We start from the raw sequence: 16728 nt of genomic DNA, 5'->3' as shown, positions 1-16728 counted from the left end.
GTGAAAAGGAGCTGGCACAGGGGGGGGAAGGCTTCAGTAACCATCTTTTATCTGTCAGGATGTGGTTGATGTTGAACCTTAAGAGAGTCAATATTGTACAAGGACACTGACGGGGCAGTGTCCTTGTAACTAAGGGCACTTAAGATTTCTGAGCTTTATCTTATACATCAGAAAGAAAAATATATTCTAACATTGGAAATAAAAATGTGTGGAGGTTTAATGCCAAGAACTCAGGTCTCCTCTCCTCTTCACCCACCATGAAATACGTCCCCAAAGTACCAAGAAATCCCCAGAAATTAAGAAACAAAGAGAACAGAAGAAGTGCAAAGAAAAATAAATGTGTATTTCATCTCATGAAGGTTAAATCTCTGGCATTTTTACTGAATGCAAATTTTCCATTCTGATGCTTTGAGGCTTAAATTAATGATTGTGATTATTTAATTTTCCTCCATTTCCCTTCCGGTTGCAACCATCGCTGTTGGTCTTCACACCACACATAAAGAGTTTTGCAGCTGCCACAGTCATTCCTGTGAAGGTACAAGCTGACCCACGCTCAATGCTTCAGTGTAAAAGTCTGGGCTACGTCACTTTTCCACGGTGCTCATGTAAAACCATGCGTGACTGTGTCTGTCAGCTTCTAGCCAGTCTCTCACAAAAACTACAGGTCATTCCCTTGGCACCTGTCCCTATAAAATGTACATTGCACAAAGTCATGATTGAAAAGTACAGAGGAAATTACACATCCACCGAAAGAAAAAAAGAAAAAAAAAAAAAAAGAAGAGAGAGAAAAGAAATCCGATTGCTATTTTACAAGAGAAAAGTGTGTCTCATTCCATACATACAAAATGTTTTCAAATTGTACATAAGTACCAAAGGCATTATGAGAAATTCTTTGGAGATGAAACGAAAGTGCAAGAAAGCCAAGGCAACAGAGCAAATGAAAGGAAGCAAAGCAGCAGCTGTCTTTGCTTTCTAAAGGACAACCAAACATCCCGGCTCGAGTGAGCCCCGGAGCTTTCCGAGCAGGAGCCGCGGGCGTGCGGCCCCGCGCTCATCCCGGTGGGAAATTCACCTCTCAGCTCTCACTCTCAGGACAAAAGCATGAACCATTTTTAGCCCGGGTAAGGCCAAATGAGCCAGATGCTGTTATAAACCATGGTAGTGTCAAGGTATCTCAGGGAAGCGGCAACACACTCCAGCAAGGGATGTACCCTTTGCTCAGTAACTTATTTAGGACTGAATCAGCTCTTACAGCTGAGAACTTTGGACCCAGAGATGAATTTCAGGCCAATGAAAAGATCTGATTAGTATTTATTCAAGGCATCCAGCAGTATTAAACCGGGAAAGTTAGCTCTTCATGCCTTTGTTTATTTAGATTAAACACTGAAGGGTAAGTTCTACCCAATATAAATCTTATGTCTGTGAAAATACTGGCAAAATTCAATACTAGAGGATGATTCATTTGGTGAGGCTGGTAAAATCTCTGTATAGGGGCAATTGGAGTCTGCAGGCTGGCCTGCTTGGAAAATCTGATTTATTGGTTGTAATACTGTCATTTCTTCCATAACTCTAAGATCAAAGACAGGCTTTTAATGTTTCTTTTCTTAAACATCTCTTACCTAGGGGCTTTTTAAATATAGGCAAAGGTAAGACCCATGGGGCACTGGAATCCTCTGCCTGGGCAGTAGGTTTGTGGGAGATCCTGGCACTGCCCTCAGTCAGCACCGCTGCCATGGGACACCCTGGCACAGCACATAAAGACTTTGCCCTTGGATCTCCAATGGCACAGGACAACTGTTTGGCCACACATCTTAGGAATGGGCTTTTTGGACTTGAAGTTGGCACTGGCCACTCTATTATATTTGTTTGTTTGAAAGGAAGCCAAAGAAATTATCACTCGAAGAACTGCATCGCTCTGCTGCGGGGCCTGTGCTTCCTTCAGAAGTGGGATTTCTCCTTGGGATGGCAGTCACACACCAATCCCCTCTGCAAATCTTCCTTTTTGCATGAAACAAATTATTGAAAAAGTAATTAGGTTTTATTGTACCCACTGTCTCACTCCAAAACAGAGTTTTTCTTCCCCCTGTGCATCTCCGATGCAGCTTTATCTGTTTTGATCAAGAACACGTGTGCACACGTGTTCATACCCACGTGCACGTACAGCCACACGTGGGTGCATGTACTCGAACCACATGCACACGCTTCTGCAGCCAAAGTTGTGTTGTCCTTTTATCTTGCAGGTTATGACAAAGATAAACTGTGAGCTTCATTCAATCTGTACAGAATTTACAGTTCAGATGAATAGCAATGAAGAATATATAGGAATACAGTAGCTGTTAAGTATTTATGGGCTGTGTGTGTTCGTTTTGTTCAGGTATTTTTAAATTAACATCACAGAGGCAATCTCATATTTTAGCTTCCTGATAAAATCTGTTTAAAGAAGCATTCAAATGCAGTGAATTTCTTAACAAAACTGGATGTTCGTTTTTTCCTTTTTCCCAGTTATGCTGAGTCCCATCACAAATCAGGCAGGTGACACTTTGTTCAACGCACATATGTTGATTACATGTAGAGATACCTATCACCACGTGGCATGTAGTGTGCAATCCGTGTGCAGTACATGTGGATAATGTGCCAAAGTGACACCAAGCAAGATAAATTTCATAAATACAGTGTCTATATTGGAGAAACAGGAATATAGTTTTAGTGTGTGGAGCGTTGTTGCTGTATAAGAACAGTGGCACCCACCTATATGAATTACTGATAAAAGAATAGAACATTTATAAGAATAATTTATTGAATCTCCTAAAGCGTTTGATACACCACACAGTAACTGCAACTATGTTTAAAATCTGCTCTTGATTTAAAATAACAAAATCTCTGCCATTTATCAGCTATGTCTTGTTTTGCCTCGGTGTTCCTGAAGGTCTCAGGTACTCTACACTGTGCGTGAATTTTTTGAGAAAAAGTGAAGAAAATTCAAATTTTAGGGGTTTGGGGAGAGGGAAGAGTAACCAACAAAGAAGGGTCTCGATCCTGCCTGCTGACAGGAGCACGGGGTAACTCCAGCTCCAGGGAAGATGCTGGACCAGTGTGAATAACCAGGCAGGACAGAAAAGACCTGTCACCAGCCTCGATGACTTCTCCTCAGGTCCTCAGCAAGGCTGAGCATGGTGTCTGTGGAGATGCTAAAGAACTGAGACCTACACATCTACATCTGTGATCAATCCTTTTCGTGAGCATCACTGCATATGGAAAACACTAGGTCATGGCCACTGTGTTGGTCAAGTTTAAGGGATTCCTGTGAAATGCTGCTTCTGCTTTAATGGGAGGTGCCCGTGGCATGCTAAAATAAGGAGGTATTTTCCCATTGTGGCTTGCAAGGCTTGTGCTGACCTTTTCTTGTGTGGAGTGGGAAGGAGAGAGCATCTCCCCAGGTCCACAGTCATCAGTGTAAAATGGAGCTGGAATTCCAGCAGAGGCTTTGCTGGCAGCATGACATTCAGCCTTGTTTTGGGGTTGGAACCATCCGAACTGGAGGTTCTGCATGGCTTCTACCTGAAATCATTAACCCTGCCCTAAGATTATAGGCATAGCTGCAGGTGAAATCCCACCTGGGCTTGGCACTGAGCTTTGTGGTGAGCTCAGGTTTTCAGAACCAGGCAAACAGATGCTGCTTGAACAGTTCACCTGCAGCTGTATTTGCAGGAATTAGGAGAGGGCGAGATGCTTCTGGATTCACTGGTAGCTTTGGAAACAGCACAGCCTGGACCAGCTGCTTTCCAGTTCTCCTCATTACCGAGCTAGAGCTGGTATGCGCAGCCACATCTGGACAAGGGTCTTGAAAACAGCTCTTCAGGGAGCAAAAACATCTACACTGGTAGAGCCTGTGAGCTCTTCTCAGCGATGTTCACCTGGACAAGAAAACCTGAGCCAGACCCTCATCCCTGTTTCACTTTAGTCACCTAAAGCCACGGGGACAAACCCTCACAGGGCACAGACAGACAACACAGACCCCATCCCTGTGTGGAAAAGCTCCAGCAGAACAAACCAGGGATGTGTTGAGGCCACGATGGCTCAATGAGGAAGCAAAAAAATTGCCTACAAAAAGCAAAACTGTCATATTAACACAACACAAAGGCTCTCTGGTGCATCTGGTGATGCCAGGCCAAGTCTCAGAGTAGAGTTCTGGCTTTACAGCTTCCCTGGTAAATACTCTGGGCAAGGAAGGGGAGGATATGGAGCCAGGGTCAAACCAGCTCATGGCAACAGTGCCAAGAGATACAAGAGACTGCAAACACCAGCGAGATGGGCAAACCCTGAAGGCCTCATGACAGCCTGGTATTGCAGTGGGGAGAACACTGGCAAAACATTTATGGAGATAAAAATGTAGCCCAGCGCCACTCCATAAGGAGAGTGAGAGATGCTTCCATGAGGAATGGTTATGGCACAGCTGCAGGGTGCCCGAGACCACCAAGGGCTGTAGAGAAGGCTGGACGGAATTTCCAAAGAGTGGTTTCCAAGGTTTGGAAGTCACACTCTGCCCTGTGCCTCGGGCTGTGCTGCAGGCACAAACACACACAGCACCCCAGGGCTGGATGCAGGTGAGAGAATCCTATGGGAATTAAACCAGACATATGGCAAGTCCCACACGTGTGGGTTCAAATGGCATCTTTGAAACGAAGACCAGGCCTCCATCCTTGGCACTGCTTGTTCCTCCAAACCCTCAGAAAGGGCTATCTGAGATGCTCTTTTTCAGAGGCACCCAGATGGAAAGGAGGTTGCGACACAGCCAACACAATTAGTATTTTTTCCTCTCCATTTACACGTTTGAAGGAACCACAGGTACAAACATGGTTTTTTTACCCCGTAGTCACAAGCAGTAGAAATGGAGTCTGTGCATGCTGTATCAGAGGGATGGGGTGATGACCAGTTGCAGCATGAAAGACACTTGGTATATCAGTGTTACCTACATAAGCACCGCAGCACCCTGCGAGGTGGCTCACTAGGAGGACAGCCTCTCCCCAGAGTGATGCTTTTGGCAATGTTACCTTGTCAGGTACTACAGCAATCTGGGAGTGCAGATACAGCTGGAGCATATTGCTGTCTACTCATCTCAGGCTGCATGCAGTAGCAGGCAAAATTGAGAGTACAGTCAGTGAGATAGTCCAGAAAGCACATTCATAAGTTAAAAAGGACCCTGCTGCTACCTAAATTCGAAGCGTGATTAATAGTGTATCAAAAGGTGTGTGATCCCTCTTCCTCTAGACACTAAGGTAAGGCAAGCAGTATTGTGTCACTGGGGCATCAAACACTAAGATATACTAAAGAGGATTCCTATGCAGTATTATAATCCTTATCATTAAAAACCCACCCTATTGTTATTGTTAAAAAAACAGTGAACCCACACCCCTGCTCTGAGCAGGTTTTGCTCTGTGAGGCAGAAAAGTCGGGGTGTTTGTGTGCTAAAAGCAAGGGTTTGCTTTTACACCTCTGAGCAGCAGTGACCCCAGGGGGCTCGGAGGGGCTGCTGCCCTCAGCCCTCCCCACAGCCCTCCCCAGCACAGCCTCAATGCTACCTGGAGCTGAAGGAGCTTTTGTATCTGATTTCCTTGTTTCTGGCTCAGGAAAAGGAAGCTGATGAGAACAGAAGAGGCTGACCAGTGATAGAGAGAGGATGGAGAGGATGTGGACGTGCAGCTGTGGGTTGGGAAGAAAGGGCTGGAGGCTCAGGGCTCACTCAGCCTGAGCATTCACATGATGGAGAAACAGAAATCCTTATCCTGCTCCTGGGCTTTTTAACATTCCCAATAAAATACTCACTGCTAAGGGTGTTTGTATGGTACAACTTTGGGTAAATTCCTTAGGAATTTCAGTTTCTCTTTAAATACTTACATTTTAGTCCTAGCAATAATGTTGCTGTGACCGTGGTGGTCTGAGGATATCAGGAAAATGAGGTTTCCAGTAGCTCCCTCTTGGGAAAAGTATGAGTGAAGGTGTTTTTCTTTTCTCTTGGGCGATTGTCTGGAAGGGGAGCATTTGTATCTGAGATGATGCTCTGGCTTCTCAGGTAGATTATACAAATTTGTTCTAAAAATTCACATAATTTAAAGTTTTAAAAATCAATTTAAAATGTAAAAATATACCTATTTATCCATAAATAGCAATGACCCTGCAAAATTTATTTGGACCTATTAAGCAGCATTTGAAACAAAACGCATTTTTAGAAAATCTGATCTATCACATAGTCTGTCTAAAGAAATAGAATGGCTTTCTGAGCTGGATGAGAGGTTTGGTTTTGGTGAGCTCCTCGACATTTTTTACTTTAAAAATTGTTATTAAGAAAATGGGTCAACAAGGAAGTTCACATACAAAATCTGCCCTTGAGTAACATTAAAGTCCCCTCCCAAATATTGGGAAATTTGGCTTATGGCTGTTCCTCTGTCTCGGGGTCACATTATGAAAGGCCAGCCTTGCAACATCTCCAGCCACCTCTCCTGTTCAGAGAACTCCTCAGACCACCTGAACTCACACTTGGACCTGAAGCACCCAAAAACTTACTGTGGCTTCATGTCCCAGCCCCAGGCATTGCTCCATCCCATGGGTGGGCCAATTGCAGGATTTCTTTCCAGACCTAGACCCAGATTCTGGAAAAAAAATGCCCCAAAGTTTCTTGGTTTCTTGGAGACCATACCTCAGGCTTTGGTCCAAGGTCATGGCTTCCCATTCAGCCAGACTCACCTGGAACCAGGCTCTGGGCATGGAACCAAGTATGGGCATGGGCAGCCCTGGAGCAGTTCAAGATGGTCTGCTGGAAATTTAGCTTCCACATCTTCTTCAGCTCTCTTTGGACTCCTCTGTCCACACTTGGCATTGCCTAAAACTTGTTCTGTCCTCCAAAATACATGGAACAAGATCTGAGAGGAAGAGTACAAAGAGTAGCCCAAGAGAGGCTCAGCAGAGGGACAAAGTTTGCCTGTCCACCTTTTTAAAGGTCTTTGTCATCGGGATTGCCTTATTAGTAACCCAAAACTGATTTATTTTCTTTTAGTCTGGTGGTTAAGACTTGTGGGAGATTGCCACCAGGAATGTGTGGTGCAGACATGGGGGAGCTGAGTGGTTGGAAGGGAAGACTTTTCAGGGAGTTCTGGACTATGATTTAGGGGAAAAATGAAATTATTCCTGTCAATAAGCAACAAGCAGGCCCTGCCATTGTTTATACAGGCTTAAATAATTTCATGGAAATGATGAGCATTATTTGTAGCTAATTCTAGTGTGAGTTAACATGGGGTTTTGCCTGGATGGATGAGAAGTGATGATTTATGGCATGGTTGTGCATGGAGGTGTGTATCAGAATTTCTTTGATATGATGCCACAGAAAAATATATCTTATACCTTAAAAAAAAATTCTATGTGAAATAAATAGCAGCCAGATATGATCTGTGCTGCATGTATATAAAACCAGTTTTCTGCAATCTCTGATTATGGGACAAATCCAACAACTTTTCAAGATACAAGTCAAAAGACCTTTATAGATTCCAGTGTAGGAGGTTGAAGAGGAAAAACTCAATCTTTCCCGTGCAATCCCTGAAGATGAGCTTTAAGGTCCCTTTCCACCCAAACCGTTCTGTGGTTCTGTGAATCGATGATTCTGTGATTAAAGACCAGTCATGTACCTGTGCTGCAACAGGACTGCATGACATCATCCTTATCCTCATCCTCATCTGGCATTCCTGCCTCTACATCATACCCTCTATGCCAAATTTCCAGCAGGCCTTGAGAAATAATTGCGAACAAATAAGAGAATAAATCTTTGTTATCTCTGACTTGTACAAAATTTGCAGCGAGCAGCTGGCTGGAGCGATGTTGATTTTTGCCTCACCAAATGCAATTTCCATTCTTGTGGTCGGTAGAAAGCTCAGGCCACCACGTTAGATTTAGGACCTGCTGACATTTCTTGTTCTAGCAGAAAGGATCTCATTTCGGAACACACCAGAGGCAAATCTGCACAATTTACGGTCATTTGGCATTTAAAGTTGTCTCTCTGTAGAAGTCAAGGGCATCACTGCGTTAACTCTGCACAAAGAAATCTGGAGCCAGGAGTTTTGGAGCACAAACAGAGAGGGAAAAACTGCAGAAGTTAACGAAAATATGGCTCAAGAGGGGAAAGAAAGGAACTAGCATGGCTGGAAGCCCAGTTGCTCCCTAAGAACAAGGTTTTCCCCTCCTGAATGGTGAAAAATGGCAGGAAAAGTTGTGAAGATCCTTCCCTCTTCCTTATTCCATGATAAGACCTGTGTGCTGGTCCTGGGCACTAGCAAAAAATGGTTTTATTTCCTGTCTGAAAGTTGTCAGACTGCACCCACATCTTCCCTAAGGCCAAAATTATCCTGGTTCTCCCCTGGTTGCTGTGTCTGATCAAGCAAACAGGAGGAGAGAAAAAGGCTGTGAGTCTCCCTTCACCCCAAGCAAGTCAATGTTCAGCCTCTCAAAGGCCACACAGAAATGAAGTTGTCACCTAAATAACAGGCTCTTGATAAGACACAGGGAAAATGTGGAAAGACAGGGTTTGAAATCACAGCAGAAAACACACGTGGGATTTGGGCTGTGGATGCGCGGCAAGGTTCAGAGGCACAATGCCAGCAATGGTGTCCCAGCCCTGGAAACAGATCCCAAACCAAAGTTGTCCTGATCCCCCCCTTGCAAAAAAAACCCCTACCAACTTATCCATGTAAAGGATCACTTTGTGACTTTGTTTTGGTCCCAAAAGAAACTTTGAGCGTCACTTTTCCCCTCGCCTTCCCCCAGCTGAAGGAGCTGCTGAGGTTCCTGGTAATGACACGGTGACCTTTCCAAGAGGAAGTGCTTCCACAGCAAGGAAACGGGGCAGACTGGGGTTGGCACAACTCGCGGGCAAGCACAGCTAAGAGGCTTCTGAAAGACCATGAAGAAACAAAGCAGTGCCTCTTAACTCAGCTTGAGGGATCCAAACAAACCAAAGGATGTCTCGAGAACGTGGGGGTGAGATTCTTGGCAGGGCAGAAGAAGAAAGGAAAGATTTTCATGGGCATAGTGTGTGCAAAAGTGTTCAGGCACAATGCAAACTGTAAGAAAAGCGCCCACTCTGACCAACAGGGCTTCCAGAGGATGGAGCTCAGCACTCACAGCAAAGTGGGGACCACAGCATCCTGCATGTCCACTCTCTGCCTGGTGGCTGTGCCTCCCCAACAGCGCTGTTGGCCACAAGAATGGCTTGAGATCGTGGCAGCCCTCCAGAGGGGTTGCCTTTGGTTTATCTTTGCCTTCAAAGCACCCCCAGGTCCCTTGTCAGCAGAAGGAGAGATAATTAAATATAATACATGGTTTAAAATATAAAATTCCATCCCCATAGTGTATCGACCGCTGTCTCGGTCTCATTTCTCTGCCCTCTGGATTGTCCCTCTTCTTGCACTCAAGCTTATATTGCTGAGTTTTTCCTAAGATGGGATCATTTCCAAACTGCTCTGGTTCAGAGCAGTGCCCCAGCCTGTCCCACTTGAGGCCATGTCTTCTGCTCATGCAACTATCTCAGCCACCATCCCTCTCCTCCAGGGGCCTACACAACATCTCCATGTATTATATTGGAATTATGTCACCTTCCTGACAGCTAATGAGGAACCATGGAGTAACAACCCCTCATTATTACACGTGCCCTGAAATCTAAGCCAGAAAAAAACACGTGTTCAGTCTGTGACTCCAAAACACCTAAAGGTGTGATCAACTCGTGCCATGATGTAGCAATTCCCACCTAACACTTGTCAGCCACCAGTTAATTTGATCTACAAAAGCCCTGGCCGGGTGATTTATTCCTGCCCTGCGCTTCTGAAGATTCCCAAGAAATGCAAATTGCCTACCCTGCGCCATGAAATAGTTTCACCTAATGATCTTAGAAAGAGAGTATGAAAGAAATCTGGACTTCACGGCTCCAGTTCGCTCATCACCGTGACCTCTTCCACAAATGCAGGCTCGGACCTGCTCGTTCCCCCCCCAGAGTAAGCTGCAAGAAAGTATCTGCCAGCTAAGGGTGTCCTAGAAAGAGGAAAACCTTAGCTGTCAATCTCCTTGAGAAGTTCGACATGTGCACAGCTGGAGTGGGCAGCTGCCAGTGCTCGGATGTGGCTCGCGGCTGCAGGGAGGCTTCACTGCCGGGGGGTTGACCAGCCCATGTCACTGAAGGGTCCCTCGCCCGTGGCCGACCTTGGGGGGGGGCCACAGGGCGTGCAGAGGTCAGAGTCGGTGTCTGACTCCCCTTCTGCAATGTAGGGTCTGATTTTGGCCACGGCTGCATAGCAACCGTTGTTAAGGATGTCCAAATTCTCTTTGGACTGGGAGATGCTAAAGCCGCTGAAAGAGCGCTCCAGTTCCTCGTGGTCCACCGAGGGGATGGAGATGGACGTGTCGCTGTCTCTCATGGCACTCTCGTGGTGTTTGGTTGTAATGTCTTCGTTCCTCAGGTACTCCGCGCTCGCCCGGTGCCCACCGCTGTAGGCGGACAGGGAGCGCTCGTGGGAGGGTGGAGGTGGGATCCGGACCAGCGAGCCGGGGTCTCCGACGGGTGAGGAGCCGTGGCTCTGCCGCTGGCACGACGTGGAGGGCGGGCACGCGTTGCTTGGGGCTGGTGGGGCGGAGAAGTTCTTCTGACCCATGGAGCTGGTGGACCTGATGATCTTGATGATGCAGCCGTTCTTGTCAATGTGCTCCCTGCTGTCTTCGGGGCTGTGGTAGGGAGGGGCTGGGTCTGGTTCTTTGGACCCAAAGTAAGCCTCCGTCTCCGTTGGTGGGATGCCCATCCGCTGCATGTAAATGTTCACCAGGAAGTCCAGCTTCTTCTCCATTGACTGAACCTGAAAAACACCACAGTTCCAGCACTATGTGCAGGCTGAAGCACGTTAACATCCTGAGTATGAGCAACTTCCATTGAGACGCAAGTATGGGGCTGGGCTTCACAGATCACCTCCACCTACACTGACCCACAGCATCTCAAACTTTTAGTGAATATTTAATTGTTCTGAAGGGTTTAATTCTCCACCTTTTTACAGGGTTTTCCTTGTTACAGGATTTCCCTTATTCTCCTCTAACCTTTTTGACAGGCACCAAGTTCCAGAAAAGCTGGAGCACGCTTGCTCCTTCCAGCTCCTTCCTGCACTTGGCACTTGTCTGGGCTCAGAAGGCCATGGGGATTTCTGAGCCTTATCCTCTAGGAAGATTTTAAATCTTCAGCAAGGCCAGCAGCAGCAGCAGCCAGGCTCAGGGACTCATTTGAAGCATGTCCAGTGCAGCGGCAAAGAAACCAATGTGCTGCTTTCAAAAATTTTGCAGACATTTGACAAACTCACTAAACTAGACTCAAAGTGCCTGGCTTAAAGGTAGCACTTAGGCTTCCAAGACATTTAGTCCCCTTTCATAACATCTATATTGCTTCTTTTTCAAAATATTCCTGGCTCTCACTTTCTTTTAACTAAAAGGTAATGTCCCACTGAGAGAAAAAGGCGAGAAAAAGGCAAGAAAAAACCAACACAATGCATGCAAAACCTTCTGACAAGAACCCCTTCCTAACCCAAGATACCTGTTTTTCAACTTTTCCAAGCCTGCCCATCATGCTGGGGTCTTCAGGCAGCTCCCCCTCTGCTGGCCCTTTGGTCCGATCCTTGTCAGTCATGGAGGATCCTCTCCCAACGATCTGGTCAACTCTACCGGGATCAGAAAATCCCCCCACCCCCGGAAAAGGACCTGGAGTCAGTTGGAGGCAGCAGGTGAGGAGGGCACCGCTTGTGGTGCCTCCATGGGACAAAGCAACAGCCTCTCTCCCAACTAACACTCCAAATTACTCACAGACACGCAGTGGCACTGAAGTGTTAATTCAGATGCAAAATTCAGAGCAGTATTAGCAGAGTTTGAAATTATCCATTTCTGTTTATACAGATAAAACCTGGCACATTATGCACAGTAAATTTACCCACTGCAAAGAATTTCTTTAACTGGCTTTCTTCCAAATTGATTAACTTCTTATTTGTACTGAGAAATTATTATTTTGGGGGAAGATCAAGTTTTCTGTCTAGCATATATCAATGGGATCTTTTTCAGTCTTTGCAGCAGTTTCCTCTCCTCAATGCAAATGTCTGTGTGTAATTCTCATGACCATGAAAATGAGCTGCTTGTCCTAAGATCCAGACAAACAGGTGCAGTGACAACTGTTTTAGTGGAATTACAGCAAGGCTGAATTTGGCCAGAACTCACCAAACATTACCAAACTGTTTTCATCTCAATGCAGTTCACACTTGTACTGTTAGATGTTTCTTATTAGCAGGGCTCCCAGTTGGGAACAGCAGAGGAAGCTCCTGCCAAATCAGCCAGCAAAGGTTACAAGGCACATAATTTGGTACTGACTTCTTTACACATCACATTTGCACTTCCTCACTCCCAGTATGGAAACACCTGGGTTTATTAACAGCTCCATATGCAGAGGAAGAAGGAGGGCAGAACCCATTTGGAAGCTGGAACTCAATTTTATTAGAGGCATCAAATATAAATTTCTGGAGAGTAAACATTGGAGCTTCTTGATCCCTCCAAAGTCAGGGGAGCAACTCATTTTTGGAATACCTTCTTAATGGCAGCCAGGTTTATAGAATAATTCTGTGCTGGGCAAACTTTACTCTTGCATAATGCACCAAACATAAGGGTGGTGGGGGGAAAGAAGGGTTAATTAATCTGACTGAAACCAGGCTGAGGTATCTTGAGCGAAAACTCAAAATGCTTCTTACGCAGTTCTGCGTTGTGGGCCACAGGTCCATGCACCAGGAGGAGGAAAAGGAAGGATCTGAACACAGACAGACAGGGGAAAATGAACAAACAAAAACCAAGGAAAGGAATGAGATGTGAGGCTATTTCCAACACAAGAGCTATCTGTTTTCTTCACACTGGACAGGGACTTCATACGGATGTTGGCTGTTGACACTGAGGGGCAGGTACCAGTGGGAATGGACCAGCGTGGCTCCCTTAGCTTATATTAGAGCAACAGCACTTTACAGCACCAGATCTGGCTCAAAGAGATGAAGTGGATGAGCACATCACACCAAAGACAGAAAATATAAGCCAACAATTGTTTCAGAGTTTAGCTTTGATCCCAGAAGCTACTTCATTTGGGCAGGGATGTGACAGAATTCTGTTCTGCTTAAAAAGCCATGTTTGATCCTTTGCTTAGCAATATAAGCACAGGAGTACAAGGAGCACCAAGTGCTGGAATTACAAGTGTGAGGAATATGCATGCCTTATTTCTCTCTTGTAATGGGAGAAGGAAATCACTGACATGTACAGGAACTCCCCACAAGGGATGCAATTACTGACAGGACATACAGCACAAGAAATCCTACGACAATGTTGTTACCGTGTAAGCAAAGAGCTGTTAAATTGGATACCTCGGGCTACCTTGGTGGGGAATCACAAGTCAAGGCGTGGTACAGCCACTCTATGAACTCCTCTCCTGTATGCACAAGCAAGTAGACTGGTAAAACAATGAACACGAGTTTAAAGAGGCCCAAAGCCTAAATGTTATTGAGTATTGCAGAAGGCCAAGAACAATCAGGGTGCTCTGTCCTCCTGTCCCATCCAGCACGGCACTGACACTGAAATGTGTCCACTAATGGAAATGAGATGTCCCTCACCAGCTGTGGAGTAGAGCAGGGAGGCAGGACAGACTGTGACACAGAGAGGAGAACCGAACATTGCATAGTAAAAACAGAGAGAGTCTTGTGTACCCTAATTCTAACCTTGCAGAAATCAAGGCAGGACTTCTGCTATCTTTTCATATCTTAAGAGAAGAGCTATCCAGAGAGTGAACCCCACATGGCCCATTTCAGTGGCCAGCTGGCATTTTGCAGATGGAGTGATCACTAAGAAGAGCACTAAATTGTCACCCACCTTCAAGGACACAACCTGCCTTCAGACCTGCTGGGATGTAGGAGCAGGGCTGAAGCCCTTCACAGAGCTCACCTATAAAGCATTCAGAAGCCCTTTCCCATTATATAATTGACACCAGAGCCCAGAATTCCTGCTTGATTCATTCCCTTTGTGTCTATACCTGAACACAGCTCCTGGGGTGTTTGTCTTCCACAGCTCTGAGGAAGCAGAGCCAGATCTCTCCTCGGAGGCAGGGCAGCACCAAGGATGGTGCAGGGGGCAGCTCGGGGCCTCTGGCTTCAGTGCAGAGAGGGGAGAAGAAGGTGAACCAAGTCCTTCTCTCTTTATGGGAGAAACCAGGCTCGAGGTCTCCCACCCCTTTGCTTCCCACGGCACAAGCTGGACCACAGGAGAGTGCTCCTATCCCCAGCAAAGCACAGAGATTTCATTTGTGCCTTATCTGACACAAGAGAAAAGAGGAATTCCTTATCGGCTCCCAACCCACCTGCACCGAGCTGGGTGGAGGACCACCAAGAGGACCACCAAGAGCAGGAGGTCCTTTTAGCCATTACAAGATTTTGAGATTTTGTCCAAACTGGGCAACAAAGCTCAAAAGATGAAGAAGAGAGAACATATTCCACTTTAGCAAAGCAGAAGGGGATAATTTGTGTTCTTACAGCGTGACAAAGGACCAAGAATCTTCTGAGCTGCCCGTCCCACTTCTACACTACAGCCCATGGGGAGTCTTGTGTCTTCTCAATAATTATTTCATCTGTGCCCAACACACACGTGCAGAGGGAAGAATGCAGCTGAAGCTTTGGAAGAGGCAGCCCCATGTTTTTCCTTTCCTGGCAGAAGAGGATTCAGAGATTTCTACGGATGCACGACAAACTGTGCCATCTGCTGTCCTTGATAGGCTCTGCTGGGCCTCAGTTTGGGAGGGAGAGAGAAGAGGGGATTGCTCTTTAAAGTGGACTTTACTGCCTTTCCTTCTTTCTAATGATAGAAAAAAAATGTAAATTCTTGCATCAGCCACAGTGCAGGTTTTCTCATGCTTCGTTATGCTTCATGCTAACAGTGCATGCAAAGAGGTGTAATATGTCACCCTCGGGCCAGAAGCAGACATCAAAAGGTCAAACGGCTCAAATGAGATAAAAATGAAGTGTTTGGGAATAGATAGTCAAGTCTTTTCTTTTTTTTTTTTTTCTTTATCTCTTATAAATTTTTGTAAACAATCCAGGCATTGAAGCCAAACCCCCTTCATCCATGTCACAGGACTGGCTACTTACACTTTCATTTGGCAATAAATCTTGCTCTGGGCAAATTTTGATCAACAACTGTTGTCTAAAAATTACAGCTGAGATTGCACCTATTCTAGGCTAAATCAGCTGATCAAGGGAATTTTATCCAAATTATCTGTGTGTAGAGCATGGAGCAAACACCATCAGCCAAACCACAGCTGTGGGCATCTACCAGGATCCCCCTGCCCTTACCAGGAGCTGCTTGCAGGAAGATTTTGGCTGAACTGAGCAATCCACAGGGTTAAGAGAGCTCATGGGACATCACTTCCACGATGTTTCTCTGGGCAGAATTCGGCTAAAACAGGGGTGTGCAGACTGAAAAGAAGAGGCCGGAGCCATCCATGGGGACCTCACAGGACACATCCCCATGGCACAGACCCACGTGGTGTTGGGGTGATGAAGGGCATGGCAACAGCAGAGCCTGACCAAGAATTTTTGGATCTGGGTTTGGGGCTGCTCAGAGCCCTGGTTCCCATCCATCAGCCCCCTGAGCACCTCAGAAGTGCCGCTGGTGTCTGTGGGAGGATAAAACTGCCAAAAATTAAGTGCAGCATAAGCCTTTTCTGGGTGGGAACAGAGATTTCAGCAGCCTTCTGTACACTGCTGCTTTCTGCAGCCACAGCTCAATGAGGGGGAAATGAAAAACTTCATTGGAAAAGGGAGAAATGACAAAAAAACCTCTAAACATCCCAGGAGCCTTGTGGGCATGTGCAAAGGATTTTTAATCAGTATTAGGAACTGTAAAAACAGCGGGGGGGAAGTCATTAGCATGAAGCTGATACAGCAACAGACTTGGACTGAATAAAATAAATATCCCAGTTTGAGGCCTCCTCCCCTCAGATCCATCAATCACCTTTGCTGTGTATGAGGCACAGGTTTTCACAAGAAAGTCTTGCCTTTAGTGAAGGCTTCTTGCACATATCATCTTAAAGGTTAAATACAGCAAAATCCTCTTGAATATGTATTTTTGTTTTAAAATCTAAATGTTTCTTCAGATAACAAGGTTATTTTCAAAGACTTGTTTTGGCAGGGAGGAGAAATGGGAAAAAATGCTCATCTGAAAGCATTTTTTTTTTTCAAGCATAAAGCTTGGGGCTTCTGGAAAATTCTATTTTTTTAATGTTTGAGCTAGCTGAGTGGGAAAATGTAAGCTTTCAATAGTCCTTTTACTTACATTTCTCTAGTGAAGATTACTCAGAGCAGCTTAAATAAAAAGCAAGAGATTTGTCACATATTAGCTCTTAGGGAGGCAAATATATTTAGAAAAAAAATATTTAAGGCTAAGCTTGCTGCATTTAAAAATCACCTACTATTTCTGCATAGAAAATGACTTTCTAGCAAATATTTATACCTGCCTTGGGCTCCAGTGGTCTCAATGCAACGAGAAAAAATACAACCCAGCTCATGGCCTTGCTGCCCAGATCTCAGAATGCCCTAAAATGGGAATTTTTGTAGGAATATATTCCTCATGGCATGAGCTTCAGATATGGTC

At 45.5% G+C, this 16728-nt stretch overlaps 1 protein-coding gene across 17 annotated transcripts in view; it reads right to left on the bottom strand.

Moving 5' to 3' along the window:
- Positions 1-322: 322 nt before the first annotated feature.
- Positions 323-16728, bottom strand: part of KCNQ2 (potassium voltage-gated channel subfamily Q member 2) — a 74919-nt gene continuing 58513 nt past the window's right edge. For all 17 annotated transcript variants that reach the window (XM_048321558.1, XM_048321569.1, XM_048321559.1 and 14 more), the window contains 2 exons: positions 11606-11729; positions 323-10883 (listed from right to left, as the gene is read on the bottom strand). In XM_048321558.1, coding sequence (XP_048177515.1) covers positions 10179-10883; positions 11606-11729 — 829 coding nt within the window. In that variant the 3' untranslated portion in view covers positions 323-10178. The remainder of the gene's footprint in view (positions 10884-11605; positions 11730-16728) is intronic.

This window comes from Corvus hawaiiensis, chromosome 17 (assembly GCF_020740725.1).
Source record: "Corvus hawaiiensis isolate bCorHaw1 chromosome 17, bCorHaw1.pri.cur, whole genome shotgun sequence".
Taxonomy (NCBI): Eukaryota; Metazoa; Chordata; class Aves; order Passeriformes; family Corvidae; genus Corvus; species Corvus hawaiiensis.
The sequence above is the reverse complement of the archived record's forward strand: the minus strand, read 5'-3'. Positions and strand labels throughout refer to the sequence as shown.